This window comes from Budorcas taxicolor, chromosome 1 (assembly GCF_023091745.1).
Source record: "Budorcas taxicolor isolate Tak-1 chromosome 1, Takin1.1, whole genome shotgun sequence".
Classification (NCBI taxonomy): Eukaryota; Metazoa; Chordata; class Mammalia; order Artiodactyla; family Bovidae; genus Budorcas; species Budorcas taxicolor.
This window is the reverse complement of record NC_068910.1, coordinates 21275680-21296837: the sequence shown is the minus strand read 5'-3', so window position 1 is coordinate 21296837 and position 21158 is coordinate 21275680. Positions and strand designations below refer to the sequence as shown.

At 41.0% G+C, this 21158-nt stretch overlaps 1 protein-coding gene across 2 annotated transcripts in view; it reads right to left on the bottom strand.

The window, feature by feature from the left end:
* The window catches only part of PTPRG (protein tyrosine phosphatase receptor type G), a 768800-nt gene that overhangs the window by 140067 nt on the left and 607575 nt on the right, over positions 1-21158 (bottom strand). For both annotated transcript variants that reach the window (XM_052648333.1, XM_052648342.1), the window contains exons 7-8: positions 12609-12766; positions 111-303 (exon numbers count right to left, since the gene is read on the bottom strand). In XM_052648333.1, coding sequence (XP_052504293.1) covers positions 111-303; positions 12609-12766 — 351 coding nt within the window. The remainder of the gene's footprint in view (positions 1-110; positions 304-12608; positions 12767-21158) is intronic.

Here is a 21158-nt window from a genome sequence, read left to right as displayed (position 1 = left end):
GCTTTTAATGCCAAGTTCCAATTCTTGGCTGGTTCCGAACTCCTTTTCACTTAAAGTAATTTATGATAAGGAAATCTTCCTCTGGGCAAGGGCACTGAATCCAAATGTACCTTTAGAGGCTTCCGTCCCCAGTGGGTTTTCTAAGAAGTCTGTCATGTCGTGGTTCCAGGCGTCACGAACGGCAGACTTGTACACCACCCTGTTATTCAGGCCCTGCTGTGGCCGGAAGTTATTTCTCAGATACTCCACCGACTTGACGTGGTCTTGCTGCTCCGTGGTGAAGATGGAATAAAAAGCCTCGAGCTGAACACAGAACCAGAGAAAAGGAGAAAAAAGAAATTTGGTTAGAAGGCTACATGGTCCAAACCCAGGAGGGGTGATGAGAACAAAAGGTGCTGGGAGGTGCCCGAAGTCGAGTGGGACAGACTCAGCCAGACACAGGCTGCCGGCTGGAATCACTGCCAGTGGGCTTATCCAGCTGCGGATTCTTTTCTGTCAACTGAAAAGGAAAACACTTCATTGGAAGGTGCTTAGAACTCTTGCAGCTCGTGTCTCAGACAAGAGGCCGGGTCTTTCTGCAGCAACCCCCCAGCCATCCCTACCCCAACGCCTGGCAAGAATTTCCCTATTACAGGAAGCAGCACAGAGTTACATAGTGAAACTGTAAGTTTGAGACTCAGACTTCCTGGGTGGGAATTCTAGCTCCATGGTTCAACCACTCTGTGACCCTGAGAAAGTTGTTTAACTTCTCTTGAGCTTCAAATCTTCCTTGGTAAAATGGTGAGAATTACTGCAACATCGACCGGATAGGGTTTGAGTCACCAGTAAATGATTATCCATGCGTGGTCATTAAAACAGTTCCAAGAACAGAAGAACTTTAGAAATATTCGCAATTTATCAAAAATTCTTACTAAGTACCTCCTTATATACTAGGGATACAGTTCAGCAGTTACTAAGTTACAAAGTTGACAAGCCCATGATGTGCAGGTTAAACTACTGAAGTTCAACATTTATCAGATGGGTAATCATAGGCAAATTATTCAAGCTTTCTGTAACACAGGTTTCCTCATCTATAAAATGGATACGATACTAGTACTGCCTTTCTTGAGGTTGTTAAAAAGATTAAAATCTATGAAGCAGCCAGTAAGCCCGTAGTAAAGATTAGGTGTCATTTTTATTAATATTACTAGGAAACATTTTCCTCAAGACTGCTGTCTACACTTTCAGGGGAAATTAAAGAAAAATTCAGGACTCCAGGATCCTATTTATACTATCAAAAAGGATTCTTTATGGCCCTCAACATTCTGCATAGCATAAAAAAGGTCGTATGGAATCTATAAAAATAGTACAGATGAACCTATCTGGAAAGCAGAAACAGAGACACAGGTAGAGAACACATGTATGTACAGCAATGGGTACAGGGTGGCAGTGGGATGAACTGGGAGCTTGGGAGACATATATATACTACTAAGTATAAAACAGGTAACTAACGAGCATCTCCACAGGGAACTGTACTCAATGCTCTGTGGTGACCTAGGTGGAGGGGATTACAAGGGAAAATAGAAAGCCACTTCCCAAGATGAGATGGAGTGGCTTCCCTAAACTTAACAGGACCAGGAGGTGGTTAAGCCAATGGATAATAAGAGAATTAGGACCGGGATTTCTGGATGGACGTCTTGAAGCTTGGAACAAACCCCAGTGGTTCTCTAACAGCCTCACGGAATGACAGAAAATGACTGGCTTACAGTCTGAAACTCCTCTGTTTGCATGAAAAGGCACTGAATTTACACCGTCAAGAAAAATCATTTAAGTATAGAGATTCACTCATCATTCCACCTCCTCTCCCAATTCTCCTGCACATGGAAAGTGATAATAAACCATGAAACCTTTTCTGCTTTTTCCTCAAGGGAATAGAAACAGGTGGTCTTTCACCCAAAAGTAGCCTGTTATTCCCCTTTTATTCTAGTTCTCTACAATTCATAGAACTTCTAACAACTCACGTGGTTGCTATTTAGAATTTGTCTTTCTTCCATTCTTCCTTGTGATGGTCCCTGTTTATGTATCATGAAGGGACAAAGGCCATAAAAGCAGAATAATTAAGAAAACTGGACTGTTTACTCTGTCCACAGGTGGCCTATTCAGATGAAAATAACTGGAGGTGCTGAAAGGGAAAAATCAGCTCAACCTAGCAAGGTGCACACACTTGGTAGAGACTACCAAGATCAGAACTGCAAGCGTCTCAAAGTGAGAGGAGCTTTCAGGATTTTCTCAGAGAAAATAACTCCTAAAAATTACATGAAAGGAATTAACAAAGACCTTCTGGAGGCAGTCAAGGGAAAGACCAACCAACATGATGAAAGGGAAGGCGCACAATCCCCTGCGGAAAGGTTAAAGGAAGAGGAATTGTTTCGCCTGAAGAAAAGGCGAGTAAGGAGTAATTTGATTAAAGGCCTTGTATGTGAAAGATGATGACCAGCCCTTATCCACGTCCAGAGAAGGCCAAATAAGAGAAAACTGGTTTGCATTAAAGCCTTAAGAGACGTGAGTTGAATAGAGGAAGGAATTCCTTAACTTCAGGGTGATTTTTTTTTTTTTAAAGAAGAGTGGGCTGTCATACATAGCAAGTTAGACCAGAAATTTTTTAGAAGGGACAGCCATCTGTCATCAAATACTTTCATCTCTGGGATGCCAGGAAAGGATGGCCTGGGAGACCCTCAGCAATGTGACTCCAAGGTTTGTTTATTCTCTCAAATACTTGCTTCTTTCACAGCTCTCTTTTAGTACTCCTGAAAAGTTTATTTCTGATGCCTCAGGAAAGAATTAGTCATACAACTGTAAAAAGAGGCAAGTTCTGATTTCAACACAGCAGTGATTTTGCTCAAATTGCTCTTACAGTTTAATGACATGCAATGGCTTAAAAGCTCAGCCACATCCTTGTCATTAACTCAACTTGCCTGAAGATTTCAAAGGAAGGATGTGATGGTTCTGAGAGTGAACTGATGACCTGGGTGATATTATATTGTCACCTGGATCATAGCTTCTCTTGACAGTCGCATAGAAGAGGAAAAAAGGAGGACAAGCTTAGCAGGCTCATCAAATGTCCTTCGGTATTGGCAGCGTTTACTAAAATCCTGTCACTCCTCTCAGCTGGATAAAAACTGTCAGTGGCCTCTCCTGCTGGTGACGGGAATGCTTGGCCATTGAGTGGAAGCATCCATGGTCTCCAGACTGGCAAGGGGAACCTATATTTTTCACTTGGGCAGGAGGTCAGCGGTCATCTGGACCAGACAACTTCTGCAGCTCATCACACAGCTGCTGCGTGTTGTCCCTCAGTCCTTATCCTTGCCTTGAAACCCACAGTTGCTAAAGGTAACCCTGGCCACCACCAGGACCCTGACTTTGCTGGATTCCATGGGACGCTATTCACAGGGCAGGCAATGATAGGAAGGTGCCTCAAAGAGTTGGGCAACAAGGCAGCCCTATGTAAAGCGCCAGACATAGAACAAACTGCAAAGCTGCGTCTCTCCGGCCTCTGATTGGTCCACACATTTGGTGTGTAAACTGTTCAGTTCTTCTAGATCTAGTTAACTACATTCTTCTAGATCTAGCTAACACAGGGATCCTTCTAAAAGGTACACAAGATCCTTCTCAAATGTACCTTGGTCCAGCACCTTTAGACAGGTATTATCGGTAAGCATTTTCCTGCCTGGAATAATTCCCGACACAGAAAAGGTACTCAGTCAATATTACTGTCATTCGTGCACGCATCAGTGCATAAGTTGTGTCTGGCTCTTCTGCGACACCACGGGCTGTAGCTCACCAGGATCCTCTGTGCATAGGATTCTTCAGGCAAGAATACTGGAGTGGGTTGCCATTTCCTCCTTCAGGGGATCTTCACAACCCAGGGATAAAACCCAAGTCCTCTGCGTCTCCTGCACTGGCAGGTGGATTCTTTACCCCTGTGCCACCTGTCATGACTATTATTATTTTGTGAAGAATGTAGTAACTATGATTGTGTGCTACGCTTACAACAACCACAAGAAGTTCTTGGCAGCTTCTTTTTCCTTTTCTTTCTTATAGTATATATAGACCTATATATCAACAATGTACATTATACATATATATAGTAAACAATACATACGTAGTTACATGTATAATGTCATTATAATGTATCTATGTATATGTATCATGAATATTTGCATCTTATCAAACTTATTATGTGCCAGGTACCTTTGTCAAGCACTTCATAAACACTGTTTTGCTAACTTAGTCTTGGCTCAAAATAACACCGTTACAGTGACATTATTCATAATATTATTATGATATCACTAACACTAGAAACTAACATTTACTGAGTGTTGATTAGGCACAATGTGCTAAGAATGTTATCTGCTTTCTCCTACTTAATCCTCATGTAAATCCAGTACTGTTGGCGGTATTATTATTTTTTATTGTTTTGTATTATATTGTTTTGACTGAGCAGGAACTTCGGCTTAGAGACATTAAGTCACTTGCTCAGAATCACACAGAAAGTGAGAGGTGAAGTGAGGATTAGAAGCCTAGGTCTATGTGACTCTGGTTTTCACACTTTCACTTACTTTGTGCCACATGAGTGACAGGGCTTCAGTATTATTCACTGAAAGAGCAATACTGTAGTGGACAAATGGAATTTGATGTTAGTACAGATGACCCTAAACCATTCCTTTCAGCTGCCCTCCAAAGACCCTACCATGCAGCGCACCCACTACTGCCATTTCACTACTGGCAATATACATCTATTCACATTTTTCTGCACTCTGGAAAGACAGAGCCTACAACCCAACACAGGAAGAATCAGGAACTATGAACAAGACAGGAGGTGCAAAGAGAAAAGAGAATTCACCTCACAGAGCCTGTACTTTTCTTTCCCTTATTCTTTTCCAGAGGCACGTAATAAACACACTTGGATTAGCCTTGAATATAATTAACAAACTCTTTATCATTTAGGGAAAATAAATGAAAGTTTTTATTTCTGTAATATTAAATTGACTTTTTAACTTTTGAAGTGAACATGTAAAACATTTCCTTCTTTTATCCCTGCTTGGGGAGTCGTAATTGCATTTTAACTGGTGCTGTTTCAAGAACAATTTTAACCTTGAATTGCAAATGTGCTGGCTGGAAGTGTATATAAATCAATTCAACTTAAGTTTTTATTGTAAAAATATTACAGAGAATAATTAGTTTTTAATCTGTCAGTTTGAGTCAAAGGAAATTTGAAAACTATTCATACTGTTTGTAAGATCTGGTCCATAAGATGTGGGAGAGGACTATCATGGTTGAAGGGGGCAAATGAGAGAAAATCAAAAGTAATGTAATTACTGATCACGGAAAGGCTGATGTGCACGATATTTTATAGGCTGTATATAGAATGGCAATTAGACAAAGCCAGACGACTCTGGCTTTGTCTAATAATAATTATTCTTCTTATTATAAGAATAATAATAAACTCCAGGGTAAACATTGTGATCTATAATGTTGCACCTAAGGTCATGGGGACATGAGTTTTGTCATACATTTAAGAGGTATGTATGGCTTGGCTGCCGCATGAGTAAACAAGATAATAATGAGGGAATATGAAATTCCCAGTAGCCTGGAGCATTCACAGTTTTACTTATTGAACCATGGCTATAAAACTAAAATCTGAGAATGTTCCATGTCTGCAGGCTGTGCTCTCTCCCTGCAGCTATGGACAGTTTTGGGTGAAGGTGATTATAGAAAGGCCTTCTACAGAAAGAAGATTTAACCATAATTTAACAATGAAACCTACCTGTTATGGGCTAAAGTAGCATCTTCACTCACTATTAAAGGAAAGTCTTTATTCAAATCACTGCACGTTGTGTAGTGTTGGATAGAAACTTTTTGAATTACGTGATTCATCAGTTGTTACGGCCTTAAGATAAATATGAGAGGCCCAACCATCAGCAGTCACACATGGCCATTCTGCTGGAAATGTGGCTAGTCCTACACATTGAAATGATAGTATTTTGGATACATGAGGTTAAATAAAACTTATTATTAAAATTAATTTCACCTGTTTATCTTTAAATATTTTAGTGTGGCTATCAGAAAATTTAAAATGATATATGTGGCTTGTTTGTTGCTGCTGGACAGTGCTGTCTGAGTGGTTTCAGCAATTTAAAAAAAAAGGCAACAAAGCAACCCACCTAATATCTCCAAGTACTTCCTGTGGTGACAGGCATTAGTCTTGAGCATATCCTACATGCCCTCCATCAATGAATGTCTATAATGACTCCATAAAGTAGGTATTATTATTATGTCCATTTTACAGATGAAAGTTGAGGCAGAGTTAGTAGGGTAATTGATTAACTTGGATGAAGAATATAGCCAAAAAGGCAACAGTTTGGCTCCATATGGAACATGGTCTTAATTCAAAAGAGTTGCTCTACTCTTTATGACAGGGACAATATTGGTTGCAATTTTAAAAAGTCATGTCACTTAAAGACCCTACATACACACTATTAAAACTAATACACGAATTCAGCAAAGTACAAGGGTACAAGATTAACATTCAGAAATCTGTTGTATTTGTTTACACTAACAGTGAAATGCCAGAAAGTTTAAAAAAAAAATCCATTTTAAAACTGCATCAGAAAACAAAACATCTAGGAATAAACCTAATCGTTAGGTGAAAGACCTATATGCTGAGAACTATAAGACACAGATAAGGGAAACTGAAGACCCAAAGAAACAGAAAGATATCCCTTGCTTATGGACTGGAAGAAGTAATGTTTAAATGGCCAGATTACCCAGAGCAATCTATAGATTTAACATGATCCCTATCAAATAACCCATGACATTTTTCACAGAACTAGAACAAATATTCCTAAAGTTTATATGGAACTACATAAGACCCTATATTGTTAAAATAATCCTGGAGGGGTGGGGGTAAGAAATCAAAGCTGGAAGCATTACCGTCCCAGACTTAAGACAATATTACAAAGCTACAATAATCAAAACAGCATGCTATTGGGATAAAAACAGATGTATGGATCAACAGAACAGATGAGAGAGCCCAAAAGTAAACCCATATGTCAATGGTCAATTAATCTACAACAAAGGAAGCAGAAATAAATAAAGGGGGAAAGAAAATCTCTTCAGCAACTAGTGCTGGGAAAAGCTGGACAGCTGCATGTAAATCACTGAAGTTAGGACACACCCTCACACAATGCACAAAAATAAACTCAAAAGGCTTAAAGACTTAAATATAAGACATAACACCATAAAATTCCTGGAAGAGAAAATAGGCAAAACATTTTTGGACATTAATTGTAGCAATGTTTTCTTAGGTCACTTTCCCAAAGCAAAATAAATAAAAGCAAAAGTAAACAAATGGAATCTAATTAAACTTAAAAGCTTTTGCATAGCAAAGGAAACCATCAATGAAGCAAAAGCACAACCTATGAAATGGGAGAAAATATTTGGAAACAATGTGCCTGACAAAGGGTTAATTTCCAAAATATACAACTCAACATCAAAAAAACAAATGACCCAATCAAAAAATGAGTAGAAGACCTAAACAGACATTTCTCCAATGAAGACTTGAGAGATGCTCAGTATTGTTACTTATTATAGACATGCAAATTTAAACTACAATGAAGTATCACCTCACACTGCTAAGAATAGCTATTATCAAAATGTCTACAAATAATAAATGCTGAAGAGGGTGTGGAGAAAAGGGAACCTTCTTACACTATTGGTGTAAGTGTAAATTGGTACAGCCACTGCGGAAAATAGCATGGAGGTTCCTCAAAATACTAAAACTAGAGGTACTATATGATCTAGCATTCCCACTCTTGGGAATACATCTGGAAAAGACAAAAACGAATTTGAAAAGACACATGCACCCCAATGTTCACAGTAACACTATTTACAATAGCCAAGTCATGGAAGCAACCCAGATGCCCATTAATAGATGACCAGTTTAAGCTGTGCCCCCCTTCACATACACACAATGGAGTATTACTCAGCCATATAAAAGAATGAAATATTGCCATTTGCAATGGTATAGATGGACCTAGAGAATATCGTGCTAAATGAAGTCACAAACATTAGATGATATGACTTATATGTGGAATATAAAAAATAATACAAATGAATATATATACAAAGCAGAAATAGACTTATAGACATAGACAACAAACTTATGGTTACCAAAGAGAAAAGTGGCGTAGAAGGATAAACTACTGCACATAGCCAGGCACGTAACAGGATTTACTATGTAACACAGAGAGCAATACTGGACCTCTTGTAATAACCTATAATGGAAAATAATCTGGAAAATATATATATATAACTGAAGCACTTTGCTGTACATCTGAAACTAGCACAATACTGTAAATCAACTATGAACTCCAATGAAAAATCAACTAACTTCAATTTTTTAGAAGTCATGCAAATAAAACAAATAAACTCGTCTTTTTGATAGAACCTCCAAGAAGCCCTTCAATAAAACTGATGCTCGGAGAGATTATATGCAGTGTCATATTTCAAACTATAGAAGCCAACAGCCTTGGAAAGTGAAGGTTGGGAAAGTCTCCGATGGCCAAAGTATCACCGTCTGACAGCCACTGTTGGAGAATGAAACACATCCTAGACAGTAGACTAAAAGTCGTCACGTTCCCTGACTGATCATGAATACGAGGCAGGACCCATCTCAATGTGCTAGTCCTTGCTCCTCTGGCCTCCTGCGCCAGACTGAGGGTACCGCCGTTTTGTTTGGGTGACAAAATCATGGTTGGATTTTTGCCTGATATTTACAGTCGACCTGAGTTGGAGCCACAAAGCCATGCTGACTGCTGATCAACCAAGCCAACCAACGTGATTCCATTACCTACACCACATTCAAATCTAGATTATCACAGAAGCCAGTGTTAGAGCTCACTGGCTACAGGGTTGGTTTGAATGCCCAAGGAAACCCACAAAAGACGCTCATATTTACTCAGAAAGACATCCACATCGTACAAGTCAACAGGAGGGCTCAGCACTCTATTTTAGCGTGAACCTGCTCTCCTTTTCACGGCTGACAGATCCCCACCCTGTAGAAGAGAAGAGCCTTTGGAGAAAAGGAAGGATGAATGACTAGGAAAGCTTTTTTTTTTCCCCTGACAGAAGCAGACATGGAATTCTGTCTACTTGTCTTCTCTGAATTGGCCATTTGCCTTTCTGAAATGAACATTCTGTGCTAACTACAGAAAGAATGTTGGCAGGCTCAAGGTGGGAAGGGCTGAAACGATAATACTTGGATGGCTAACACTTTCCTGTCTGAGGACTGACACAGCGGTGACCTCCACTCAGCTCTCCAGCAAGGAACCAGTGCGGCCACATGAAAATGAGTTGCTTCCTCCCTTGGGAAACAGGAAAGGATATATGAAGCTGTGCTTGATGCAAGTGAAGCATTATCTAAAGGCGGCTCAGAGGCAAGAAACTGGGGAGCCAGTATGACTACTTTATTTCATCACTATTCTCTCGAAACAATAGTACCTACAGAGAGGTCATATACTGAAAAATCTCAGGGGGAAAAAAAAAACTCTTTCATTATTTCTCTTTGAGAGTATGAGTAGCAGAATAGAAGCATAAAAAGATGTTAACAAAGCACTTTTTAAGATACCCGGTTCCCAAATGTCAAAATGCTTCTTATTGACAAATACTTGACAAGACATCCAAGCCTAAAACTCTGTCTTTTGTTTAAGATTCACCAAACTGCAATAAAACCCAGTATGTGTTAAAGGTCTATTTCACCTCAGCCAAACAATTACCCCTCTATGCCTCCCTCTCACACGGCACTCTCCAAAAAAAACAAAACAAAAAAAGCCAAACTTGAATTTTCTAACCTCATTATCTCAAGCCTTTATATCTTTGAAGACAAAAGCATTTATCTTAATCGACAAAAAGGGTCCCTTTTCAAAGCTCTGTCCCCCGCCCCGAACCTTGAGGATATAAATATTTGGACTGCAGTTTTCTTACATTTTAATAAAACAATGCTGGCCTCACCATGAGGAAGAAAATTTGTTTTATATTTCATTATCTCCTTAAAGCCAGCAGATCCTGTTCAGCAACCAAATTGCTAGTCCTTCTTTTTCATGACAATGGAATTAAAAGGAAAAAAAGAAAAATCTGAAAGTAAAATGTCTGCCAACTGTAGTAAGGCCAAATTAACCTGTTTCCCCTGGTCACACAGCACCTACTGTTTCCAGTAGGGTCTCTCTCCTTCACATAGGTCCTTCTAGATAATCTGCTCCCTTCCCACCTCCCTCCCTGCCCAGAATGGCAACAAACACTGATGTCTCAGGACACAACCAGCACCTCTGCTGATTTATGAAGAAATGGACACAAGACCAAGGCCATCCAACTTGCTGTTGGCCAACTTCTACTCAGATCTATCTTCCCAAATACTTGACACAAGACCCAGACCACTAACAGCTGGCAGCTGGGTGGTGCTGGAGAAGACTCCTCAGAGTTGCTTAGACGGCAGGAAAACAAACCAGTCAATCCTAAAGGAAACCAACCCTGAATGTTCATTCAAAGGGCTGATGCTGAAGCTGAAGCTCCAATACTTTGGCAGTTGATGTCAACAGTCAACTCGAAAAAGACCCTGATGCTGACAAAGACTGAAGGGAGAAGGAGGAGGGGGCAACAGAGGATAAGATGATTGGATGGCATCACCAACTCAATGGACATGAGTTTAAGCAAACTCTGGAAGACTGTGAAGGACAGGGAAGCCTGGTGTGTTGCTGTTCATGGGGTTGCAAAGAGCTGGACACAACTTAGCAGATGAACAACAAACCATATTGGGCTCCAATCCCCTCCAAAGAAAACCATACTCAAACTGGGAGAGAGAGATGGCACCAGAGTTTTGCAAAAGGACAGAGTCACAAAGTTGTGGCAGAAACTCTTAAGATGTAAGAGCTGGTCCCTAAAAGAGAGTAAAACTCTTGTGCCTCACTTGCTAGAAACAGTCCTGGTCATGCTGTCTTCATCTCAGGATGTCCCTGCTCTGGTTTCCTTCAAATATTCCCTCTACTGAAGTGAGTTACTGTTTCTGATATCCCAAACAGCCCTGACCAGGACACCATCCAATTCTATTTCTCCCACTCCCTTTTCTGTACTCTCTGCCCTTGTTATGAAAATCTCTGGGCATGAAATTCCCATGCCAGCCAGGTTCTTAATCTTGTTGCCCGTGTCTTCTTCTGTTATATTAATTAATCATGTAATTTGAAAACATCCCCCTTCATCTACATTAGCTTCAACCCGAGCTGACCAACTTTAAGGATGCATTTGTATGGATGTCTCTGATATTAATGTTCCATTTTTCAAACAGTCCTGAGTCAACGGCTCAAATCCACGCATGGTCTTACAAATCCTACCAATCGTTCTTGGTCCTATTTTATGAAATCATGGAGTAGAAATCTACTCTTCTTTTACTGCAATACACATTGCTGCTGCTGCTGCTAAGTCACTTCAGTCGTGTCCGACTCTGTGCGACCCCATAGATGGCAGCCCACCAGGCTCCCTTGTCCCTGGGATTCTCCAGGCAAGAACACTGGAATGGGTTGCCATACACACTGCATTTTTCATCAAAAACAATATTTCCCCTCTCTTTCCCCCTTCTATCTATTAATCTTCATGGGGTGAGGTGATGTCAAGACCTCTCACCCTCTGGTGGCTCCTCTTTCTCTGATATTTCCCCCCAATCTCATCCCCATTTCACCAAATTCCTACCCACAGTTAAGAGTTCAGCCTTAGCCCACCAGACTATGACATCTGCCAGGTCACACTCAGAGAGACACAGTTCAATGTAGGGGTTGCCAACACGGGTTTGCAATTAGACAAACTCAAGCTTGTTTTTCTGGCTGCAACCTTCATTGACCATGAACCCCTGAGCATGTTATCCAACCTCTCCATGTTTTCCTTATCTGTACACCTGTGTGCAATATACCTAACCCTCAATGTTGTTTTGCAACGAAATTGATTGCATGTAAAATGCCTATCACACAGAAAGAGCTCCATTGGTGGCATTTTTTTCTTTCATTTCTTCATGTATACCAATTTCTCTTTTCTGAACTTTGGGGAGGTTTAGTAGCTCAGAGCATGACCTTGGGGTCAGACATCCTGGCCTCGCAGCTGGCTGTGTGACCTTGGCAGATCACTTCACTTCTGTTGTGTCTCTTCTGTAAAATGAAGGTACGAACAGCACCTACCTCCTAAGACTGCTCATGAAGACTAAATGAGTTAACGCATATAAAGAGCTCAACAGTTCCTGGCATAAGGTCTCATCATCACAGAGGGTGGCTTTTATCGGCTCAAGCCTGAATACTTACAAGATATCCGCTTTCATGCCTGCTATTCTCTTCAACTAAGTTCATTTGTGGCTGAGCAAGCATGTCTTATATTTTACAATTCTCGGGTGCAAAAATATGTAAAGAATCAGTGAGAAGCAAAGGATACCAAAAAACAAAATCGTTATCCTGGTTATACTCTAGCAACGTCATCAGGTTAAGTCAACACAAAACAAGTTAAGTATGGAAGCCCTCTGGGGGCTCAATAGCTACCTGGTGGTAAGAGATGGGGACGGGCCTCCGGAACACTATCCACTCCACAATCTCGCTACACGGTGGGGTCGTCAGAGAACCTGTGTACCTGTAATAGCTCCCTAGGGATGCAGGCAGGAGGTCCCGGAGGATGAAAGGATCCAGAAAGGTCTCTTTCTCTGTTTGGGAGAAGAGGGAAAAGAAAAGCACAGTGGTTAAGTCCTGCTACACGGCAGACACACAGTCAACACAGTCAAAACCCTCGGCAACGGGTGCCGCGTCACGAGTCTTGTGTTTGTTTACATCCTGAGAAGCACTAGCATTTGGTGGTGGGAGAGCCATGGAAAATAAAGCAGCATCTCCCAGGGTGTGTTCTGAGACTTCGCACAGCGCTGTGTTTCATGAAAAACAGGTTCCATGGCGAACAGCACCGGGCAACATGCAACCCTCTCTCTTTCCCCAGGAAACAGACAAAACATGAGCACAGCCGCGCCATTGAGCCCAACAGAAAAGAAACAGACGTGGTTTTGTTTACCTCATTCCGTTCCAACTTTTTTTAAGCTTTCATAAATTTTAATTAATCCACTGTATTTTAAATATTATTTCAATATTTAATCACAGTTAAAATTATTAATGAGATATTTTATATTTTTTTAACTAAGTCTTTCTATTTAACTTTTTATTTTACATTGGGGGGGTGCAGCTGATTTAACAGTGTTGTGAGTTTCAGGTGAACAGCAAAGGGGCTCAGCCATACATATACATGTATCCTTTCTCCCCCAAACGCCCTTCCCATCCAGGCTGCCACATAACACTGAGCAGAGTTCCCTGTGGTATACAGTAGGTCCTTGTTGGTTACCCATTTTAAATATAGCAGAGTTGTGCTAAGTCCATATTTAATGTCTGTTTTAATTTTTTAATTATTTATTGAAATATAGTTGATTTACAATGTTGTGTTAATTGCAGGGGTACAGCAAAGTGATTCAGTTATACCCACCCTTGTTGCATCATAGACCCCTTTTCCATCTAATACTGATGAACTAATAATCAGGTGAACAAACTCTAGGACACCCATGAGATGAAGTAGGAAAAGGAAACTACGGCAACAATAAACTGCAACTCCAAAGTTGATAATAGTTTCAGTATGGCTTCATCCAAGGCTTACTCAAATCAAAGTGAAATCAAACCAAGGTACGGCCCTGAATTTATAAAATGATGGCCCAGAAAATAGGCTTCTTCTTTTTACAAAAGTGGAGGGGTGTTCTCTTAGGTAGTGGAAATGCCATTTAAGTTGAGACCCAGCACTGATATTGCACAATAACTCTATGAGGAAAACAAGCGAGAGAAGAGCTCAGTTCCTGTGTTGCAGAGCTGGGATATGAGCCCAGGCACCTTGACACCAGAGCTTGCACAATTCTGATTCAGCTAAAGAAGCTAAAGTTAACTAGGTGAATACTGAACAGGAAAAGAAGAGCATTTTAAGCTGCGTGAACAGCATGTGCAAAGGTCCTGAGGCCGGAAGGAACAATACAAAAGATTAGGGGACTATATTATAACTCTCCCCATTAGACACAGTAGATCACCTAGCTTCTCTCATAGGTCAGAGAAGGTTGTGATCTCCACCTGGCTATTCAAACGACTAGGCTGGAATTCCTTTTAGGAATCCTCAATCCTTTCAGGGCTGTACTAAGGTTACTGTTGTCTAGTCACTAAATCATGTCTGACTCTTTTGTGACCCTATGGACTGTGGCCCACCAGGATCCTCTGTCCATGGGATTTTACAGGCAAGAATACTGGACTTAGTTGCCATTTCTTCTCCAGGTGACCTTCCCACCTCAGGGATCAAACCCTCATCACCTGTGTCTCCTGCACTGACAGGCGGATCTTTACTATTGAGCCACCTGGGAAGCCCAGTCCTGCTAACAGGTTGCCTTAGCTCCTTGATGGCCTCCTCCACAAGCACCCCTGGACACTTCTTGGGAACTGCAAGGCTCCAGGTAACTGCATGGACACTCCTGTGACTTATAGGAACACTCTTTCCAGCCTCACACCTTCTCCCTCCTTTTCCTTTAGAACAACCGGTACACAGGTATTTGGGCAAATGTGTTATCCTTAAACTTAAGAGGTCTATGTAACTGAGGGTTAAGTCAAAAAACCAACAGAAATCAAGTAATGAAAATGAAAATTTCCTTTTGGTAGAGATTTGTTGAACAAAACCTAGTATTTATTCCACTTTTACTATATACCAAGCACTCTTCTGAGTATTTACATGTTGCAGACATTTAAACTGGCTTCCCAGGTGGCGCTAGTGGTAAAGAACCTGCCTTTCAATACAGGAGACCTAAGAGATGGAGAGTTCGATTTCTGGATTGGGAAGATGCTCTGGAGGAGAGCACAGCAATCCACTTCTGTATTCTTGCCTGGAGAATCACATGGACAAAGGAGCCTGGTGGTCCATAGGGTTGCACAGAATTGGACACGATTGAAGTGACTTAGCACAGCACACCACAGACATTTAAACAACACTTACTGTATGTGCCAGGCCCTGTTCTAAGAGTTTTGCAAAGACTGATTTATTTAATACTTAAAGACAGTCCCATGAAGCATGACATCACGGGATTATTATTACCATCTCCAGTGCTGTGGTGTACAACCATGTAGCAGAGTTTGGAATTCAGGCTTTCATTTGTCTTAGGCCACCACCACGCCCTTTCCCTTTAGAAACCTTTAGAGTATGTACTTTTAATACTCCAATTTTCCAGATGTAGAACTTAAGGCACAGAAAGGTTAAATCAATAAGCCCCGGGTCACTAGTGAAGACTAAAGCACCAGCAGTTATTCATGAGGCTCAGAAACTTTGGCTGATTCTGCAGAGGTTTTCAGTTCATTTTTTAAAGGGGAAAATTAAATGTTAACTAACAAATGCATCATAGGGTGCTATAATCAAAACGACAAAAGCAATTTCTGTGGGATAAAAGGCCGGAAATAACAGAGTCACCCCCCTACCCGCTGGCAAGTCTAGGCTTTAATTTAACCTGGTTACCAGCCACCTAATGATAGGGGAAATTCTGTTAGTGTGCTTGGCCAGGGCTGGCTTGGCTGGGAAGAAGGACCCTTTTGGCCTCTGCTTGCTGCTTCTGGACTTCCTGGGCTGTGCAAATAGTCAATACAAAGCCCCATGCAATACAGTGTGCACAGGGTCTGGCATCAAAAAATGCCACCTTCATTCTTCCACAGTGTTGTAGGTAAACCTGGCATCACACCAACCTGCCTGAGGATCAAGGGCTCTAAACTGAAGGACAGGAAAATCTTCCAAGTTTTCCCCGAGGGGCCTGACCTAACATTAGGGTTGCAGTTAAGCATGCTGGATGCAGACAGGTAGTGACAGGACAATCCCTGTAAGCCCAGGGTAGCAAAGCCTTCATTGAAAGTACCCACTCTGGGAAGAGGCTGTGGCTTTAAAGAATATAGACAGATAAGTCAGAAAAACCTGCTGTGCCAATCAGAGGTGGGTGAATTTCAAAAGGGAACACTATTTCAAGGGAATCGGGACTCTCATATACATTCCTGTATAGGCTCTTAAATTCGGCAAGGACTGATGGGAACTGTAGGCAGGACCACTGCTACAAATACAGCAGTGTTTCTCTGTTCTAAACCAACCGAAGGGCTTCAGACACAGCTTCCAGTTTAATTCATTAGAAGAGAACCTACCCTACAGCTCAGGGAACTCAGTGCGCTGTGGTGACCTAAATGGGAAGGAAATCCAAAAAAGAGGGGATATAGGCATATACATAGACAGTTCGGACTTCCCTGGAGGCTCAGACAGTAAAGCGTCTGTCTACAATGTGGGAGACCTGGGTTCGATCCCTGGGTTGGGAAGATCCCCTGGAGAAGGAAATGGCAATCCACTCCAGGACTATTGCCTGGAAAATCCCACGGACAGAGGAGCCTGGTAGGCTACAGTCCATGGGGTCGCAAAGAGTTGGACACGACTGAGCGACTTCACTTCACTTTAGATGATTCACTTTGCTCTACAACAAAAACTAACAAAACATTGCAAAGCACCTAAAATTTAGTTTTTTTTTTTTTAAAAAGGTGCAGTAAGATGAGTGGTGGGACAGTTAGACCTAGTGATGGGGACAAAAAAGGGAGGGGCTTCAGTACTTATTGTTACCACACTGTCACTACTGTTAGACCTCCCTGGGTCACTGGTTTCAGGAACCCAAGAACCCTTTCTGCAAACCCCATCTTACACAGGAGCCAGGCAAGTCAACAGCCAGAGTGCAGCCACCAAGGTGGAAGCTGAGCTGGAAACCCCAGGGACACTTTGAAAACCACCCATCTAGTCCAATTCTTCAATTTTACAGCTGGGAAAACAGGAGACCAAAGAGGATTAATGAACCCAAGGTCAAAACTTAAGGAGAACACAGAGGCTGGGACTGGACTCTTTCTTCAAAGATACCACTGAGAATCAGAAAGTTAAGTCTGTGAGCAGGAAATATCACCAAATGCTGAAAACTTCAGCAGTACCTTCATTTCTCCATTCCTACAGAAATTGGTGAAATGAGCAGATTCTCATTCTACTGGGTTCAGATCCCAACTCTTCCACCTGTGAACTGTGTGATCTTAGTTACTAAACCTTCCCAGGCTGTTGTGAAGATTAAATAAATCAGTATGAGAATGGAGTTCAGAAAGAGCTGGGAACAGACTAAACATCTCATAAACGACAGATATGATTCTCACTCTAGTTCTTACTACTTGTATTATTACTATTATTATTATTCCTCTAAACTACTAAGCCTATACTTAGCCATGTACTTCCTTGAATGTTTCTGTGTGTGTGTGTTTTTTTTTTTAAACAGAATTACTAGTGCCTTAAAGGCACAGCATGTCTGATACAGTCTCCATCAGTCTGAGCACTATAGGTTACAATTTTCTTTGCCAAAGCTCTAGCATGAGCTTCAGAATCAACTAATATTCAATAGCTATGTGACCTTAGGAAAGGCTCTTAACCTCTCTGAGCTACTTCCCTTATCTGTAAAATGGAAAAACTGAGGCTATTTACTCCTCAGGAGTGACAATTAATCAGACTAATAAACATGACATTCTTATTAGCACAGTGGCTTGCAGCCGAGATTAGTTTGTGTTTTAAGCCAGGGACTAGCAAATGTTTCCTAGAAAGTGCCAGAGAGTAATATTTTAGGTACTGCAGGCCAAGAGGCAAAACCAAAGATGTTACATAGGTAGCTATATAACAAACACATTCCCACGACTTTATTAATGATGTTCAAAATGCTAATAACAACTGAGGATGGTTTAAAAAATATACATCTACTAATAGGAAGAATGGAATTCTTTAGGACTGGGGAGAAGGCAGGAATAAGATTATGCTTAATTAGGGTTCACATATGAGAACAATTCTTAGCTCAGGAGCCACACAAAAACAGTGACACGGATTTGGTCCTTGGGCCACACTGTGCCCACTCCCAATTTCAAGCCAAGCATTGGAAGGTGGAGGGGGGTTGTGTTAGAAAGTCATCCTAGAGCCACAGCAAGAAGCGGGGGTGTGCCAGGCAATTTTTCAGGGGCCTCCATCATTAACGAGGATTTCTTCTATGAACATACATTACAGAATTAACTCTCAAGGTGTTTTCTTTTTCCCTTGAGTTTTCTAAGTTCAACTCGAACATTAATTATTACTGCTATTTCTGAAAATTCCATTTTCTGCTCAGTCCCATGGTGCTCCACTGGCAAGATGGGGGCACTCATAATGCTTAACTGTTAGAAACAACTTTAGAAATGGTAGCCAATATTTCTGGCACTGCCCAGAAAGCTCTCACAGGCCACAAGACACTTAACTGGCTGGACTTAAGATCGAGAGTTCCTGAGTATAGCCATTGGAAATAAAGAAGAATGCACTTTTCATCTAAAAATTTACACTCCCTCACTAAGACAATCTTAATAAATATACATCTTATAAATGTATGGACTGCTAAAGCTAGGCTTCTGGAATTGAAACCTGATTAGTCTACCTAACACCTACCTAGAGTCTCTCAGTCATGTCTGGCTCTTTGCGACCCGTGGACTGTAGCCCACCAGGCCCCTCTATCCATGGGATTCTCCAGGCAAGAATACTGTCATTTCCTTCTCCAGGGAATCTTCCCCACCCAGGGATCGAACCCAGGTCTCCCGCATTGCAGGCAGATGCTTTAACCTCTGAGTCACCAGGGAAGCCCAATCTACCTAAAGGCCTGCCTAAGACAAGTTACTTTAATCTTTCTGCAACTGTTTCCTCATCTGTAAAGTGGGTTTATAACAGTGACTCATCTGAAGGCTTATCTTATCAGGAGAGTATTACATGAATCAACATTAGTTAAAGTGGAGTTGCTCAGTGGACTCTTTGTGACCCCATGGACTGTAGCCTACCAGGCTCCTCTGTCCATGGGATTTTTCAGGCAATAGTACTGGAGTGGGTTGCCATTTCCTTCTCCAGGGGATCTTCCTGATCCAAGGATCGAATCCGGGTCTCCAGCATTGTAGACAGATGCTTTACCATCTGAGCCACCAGAATCAACATTAGCTAAGGGCGTATGAAAGCAGAGAATAAGCAGAGATAAGTACTTGTTAAAATGAATCCTATTATAAAGGGCAGTTTGACTCTAAAGCCATCCAGATCAGGACACTCTGCCTCCAACTTTTATCCTAATTAGTAATTTGAATTTGAAACATTGCTGTCCCAGACACTTAACTAGTTGAGAAAAATATTTGAAACACTCTGCTTATCCCACCATTCATTCCATTATACCATAATAAGCAGGTACTGTGCATTACTAGATAAAAGAATTGAAAAGGAATGAATTTCATATTCCATTTTCAAGGATCCCAGTGCTGTATGCAGACAATATTATATTTTAATAATTAATTGTTCATCAAAGAAAAAGATGAGGAACAGGGATGCTAAATTCAAAGTTATTCAAATTGCAAAAATGAATAATGTATGACTTTTTTATTAAATACACACTGTATTAAGTAGTCTACATTTCACCCAACTCTGTCTTTTTCATTTTTAAGCATTTTGAACGACAATATGAATAATCAGTTAGGGGAGGTTTATTTAGAAAAAGAAATACCTTATTTGAATGCAAACGGAGTGTATCCGGAGATGATTAAATTTTTCTTATCAATTAGAAAATTTTGTATGAGGGCTTTAAAGTCATGGTCAACCATTAAATGCAGAGAGGCCCAGTTATCCTTGCAGTTTCCTTTCAACATTAAATTATATCTGGCTCAATTCTGTTCAATTTCTTATTTCTGATAGCAGTGCCAGGAGGCAATCTTTAATTAAAGAAAATTTGAAAGATTCAAACATGCATAATTGGATTAAAAATGTGATCATTAAAACATTAGATGATAATCATCTGATTGATTGCATTTTTCAGTGTGTTAATAACCTAATATTTTCAATGCTTTGGTTATATAGGAAAAAAGAAAGCCTTTATAAAATATGATGAACAATCAACACAGAGAGGAGACCTATGCACTAATCAAGGCCTAAGGAATTATACTGAAAACATATGCACACACCCCAATTTACAGAGCATTGCACTATAAAGAGTATGGACAGAATGTGATGGTGTCAACGGGAAGAAAATCCTCAAAACAAGAACTCAACCAATTTCAGGGACGTATATAAAATAGACTAAGAACAGAAAGCCCAAACTTCGATATTTAGCCCAAGGACTGGTTTCTTCAGTGTTTTCCAAAACTTTTTCTAAGGAAAAGCTATTAATTTTGCCCTAAAAGCTTATAATCACTGGGGTAGGACTGGCCTTCTGCTTCATACAGGGAAAGGCAGGGAGAGAATGACACTGGGCAAAAACTGGGGATTAGGTGACGCTAAATGGGAGAAGATTTATGATAGGGCTGCTGAAAACCAATGTGTATGCAAATCACCTGGGATGCCTGATATACTGTAGATTCTGAGCCAGTGGGCTTGGGAATGGGGACTGAGATTCTGTATATTTAATAATGCTGACCACACTTGAGAGTCAGTTTTTATGAGGACTGTGTCAGTGGGCTCCTCTGCCTTCTGCAGTCTCATCCTCTGCTGCTTTCTGACCCTTAGGCTAAACCACACGGACCTCTGGCTACTCCATGATCATATCACCCCAGGGCCTTTGCACTGCCTCTCCACTCTGCCTGGAAAATTTTTTTCACTGCTCTATTCATGGCTGGGTTTGAGACCAAATTCAGCTGCCAACAACTTAGTTATATTTGAATGACCCATTTCTCAATCACGTGACTCTCTCTGACTATTGTCCTGCAAATGGGGTTTTAACCACAGACCCCTTGAGATGGAAGCCTCTGACTGAAAAACCTGAAGATGGAAATGAGCCATGTGCCTACCTGGGGAGGACCTTCCGGGCAGAGAGAAAGGCCACTGCAAAGTGGTTCTGCCTGGTGTGTGATGAAGTGAAGCAGAGGAAAAGGAAAACTGAAGAAAAGTTCAAGAGCCCAAATCTGACAACTCAAGGAGGGGGAGGAAAAAAAAACATCAGTTGCTGGTTAAGG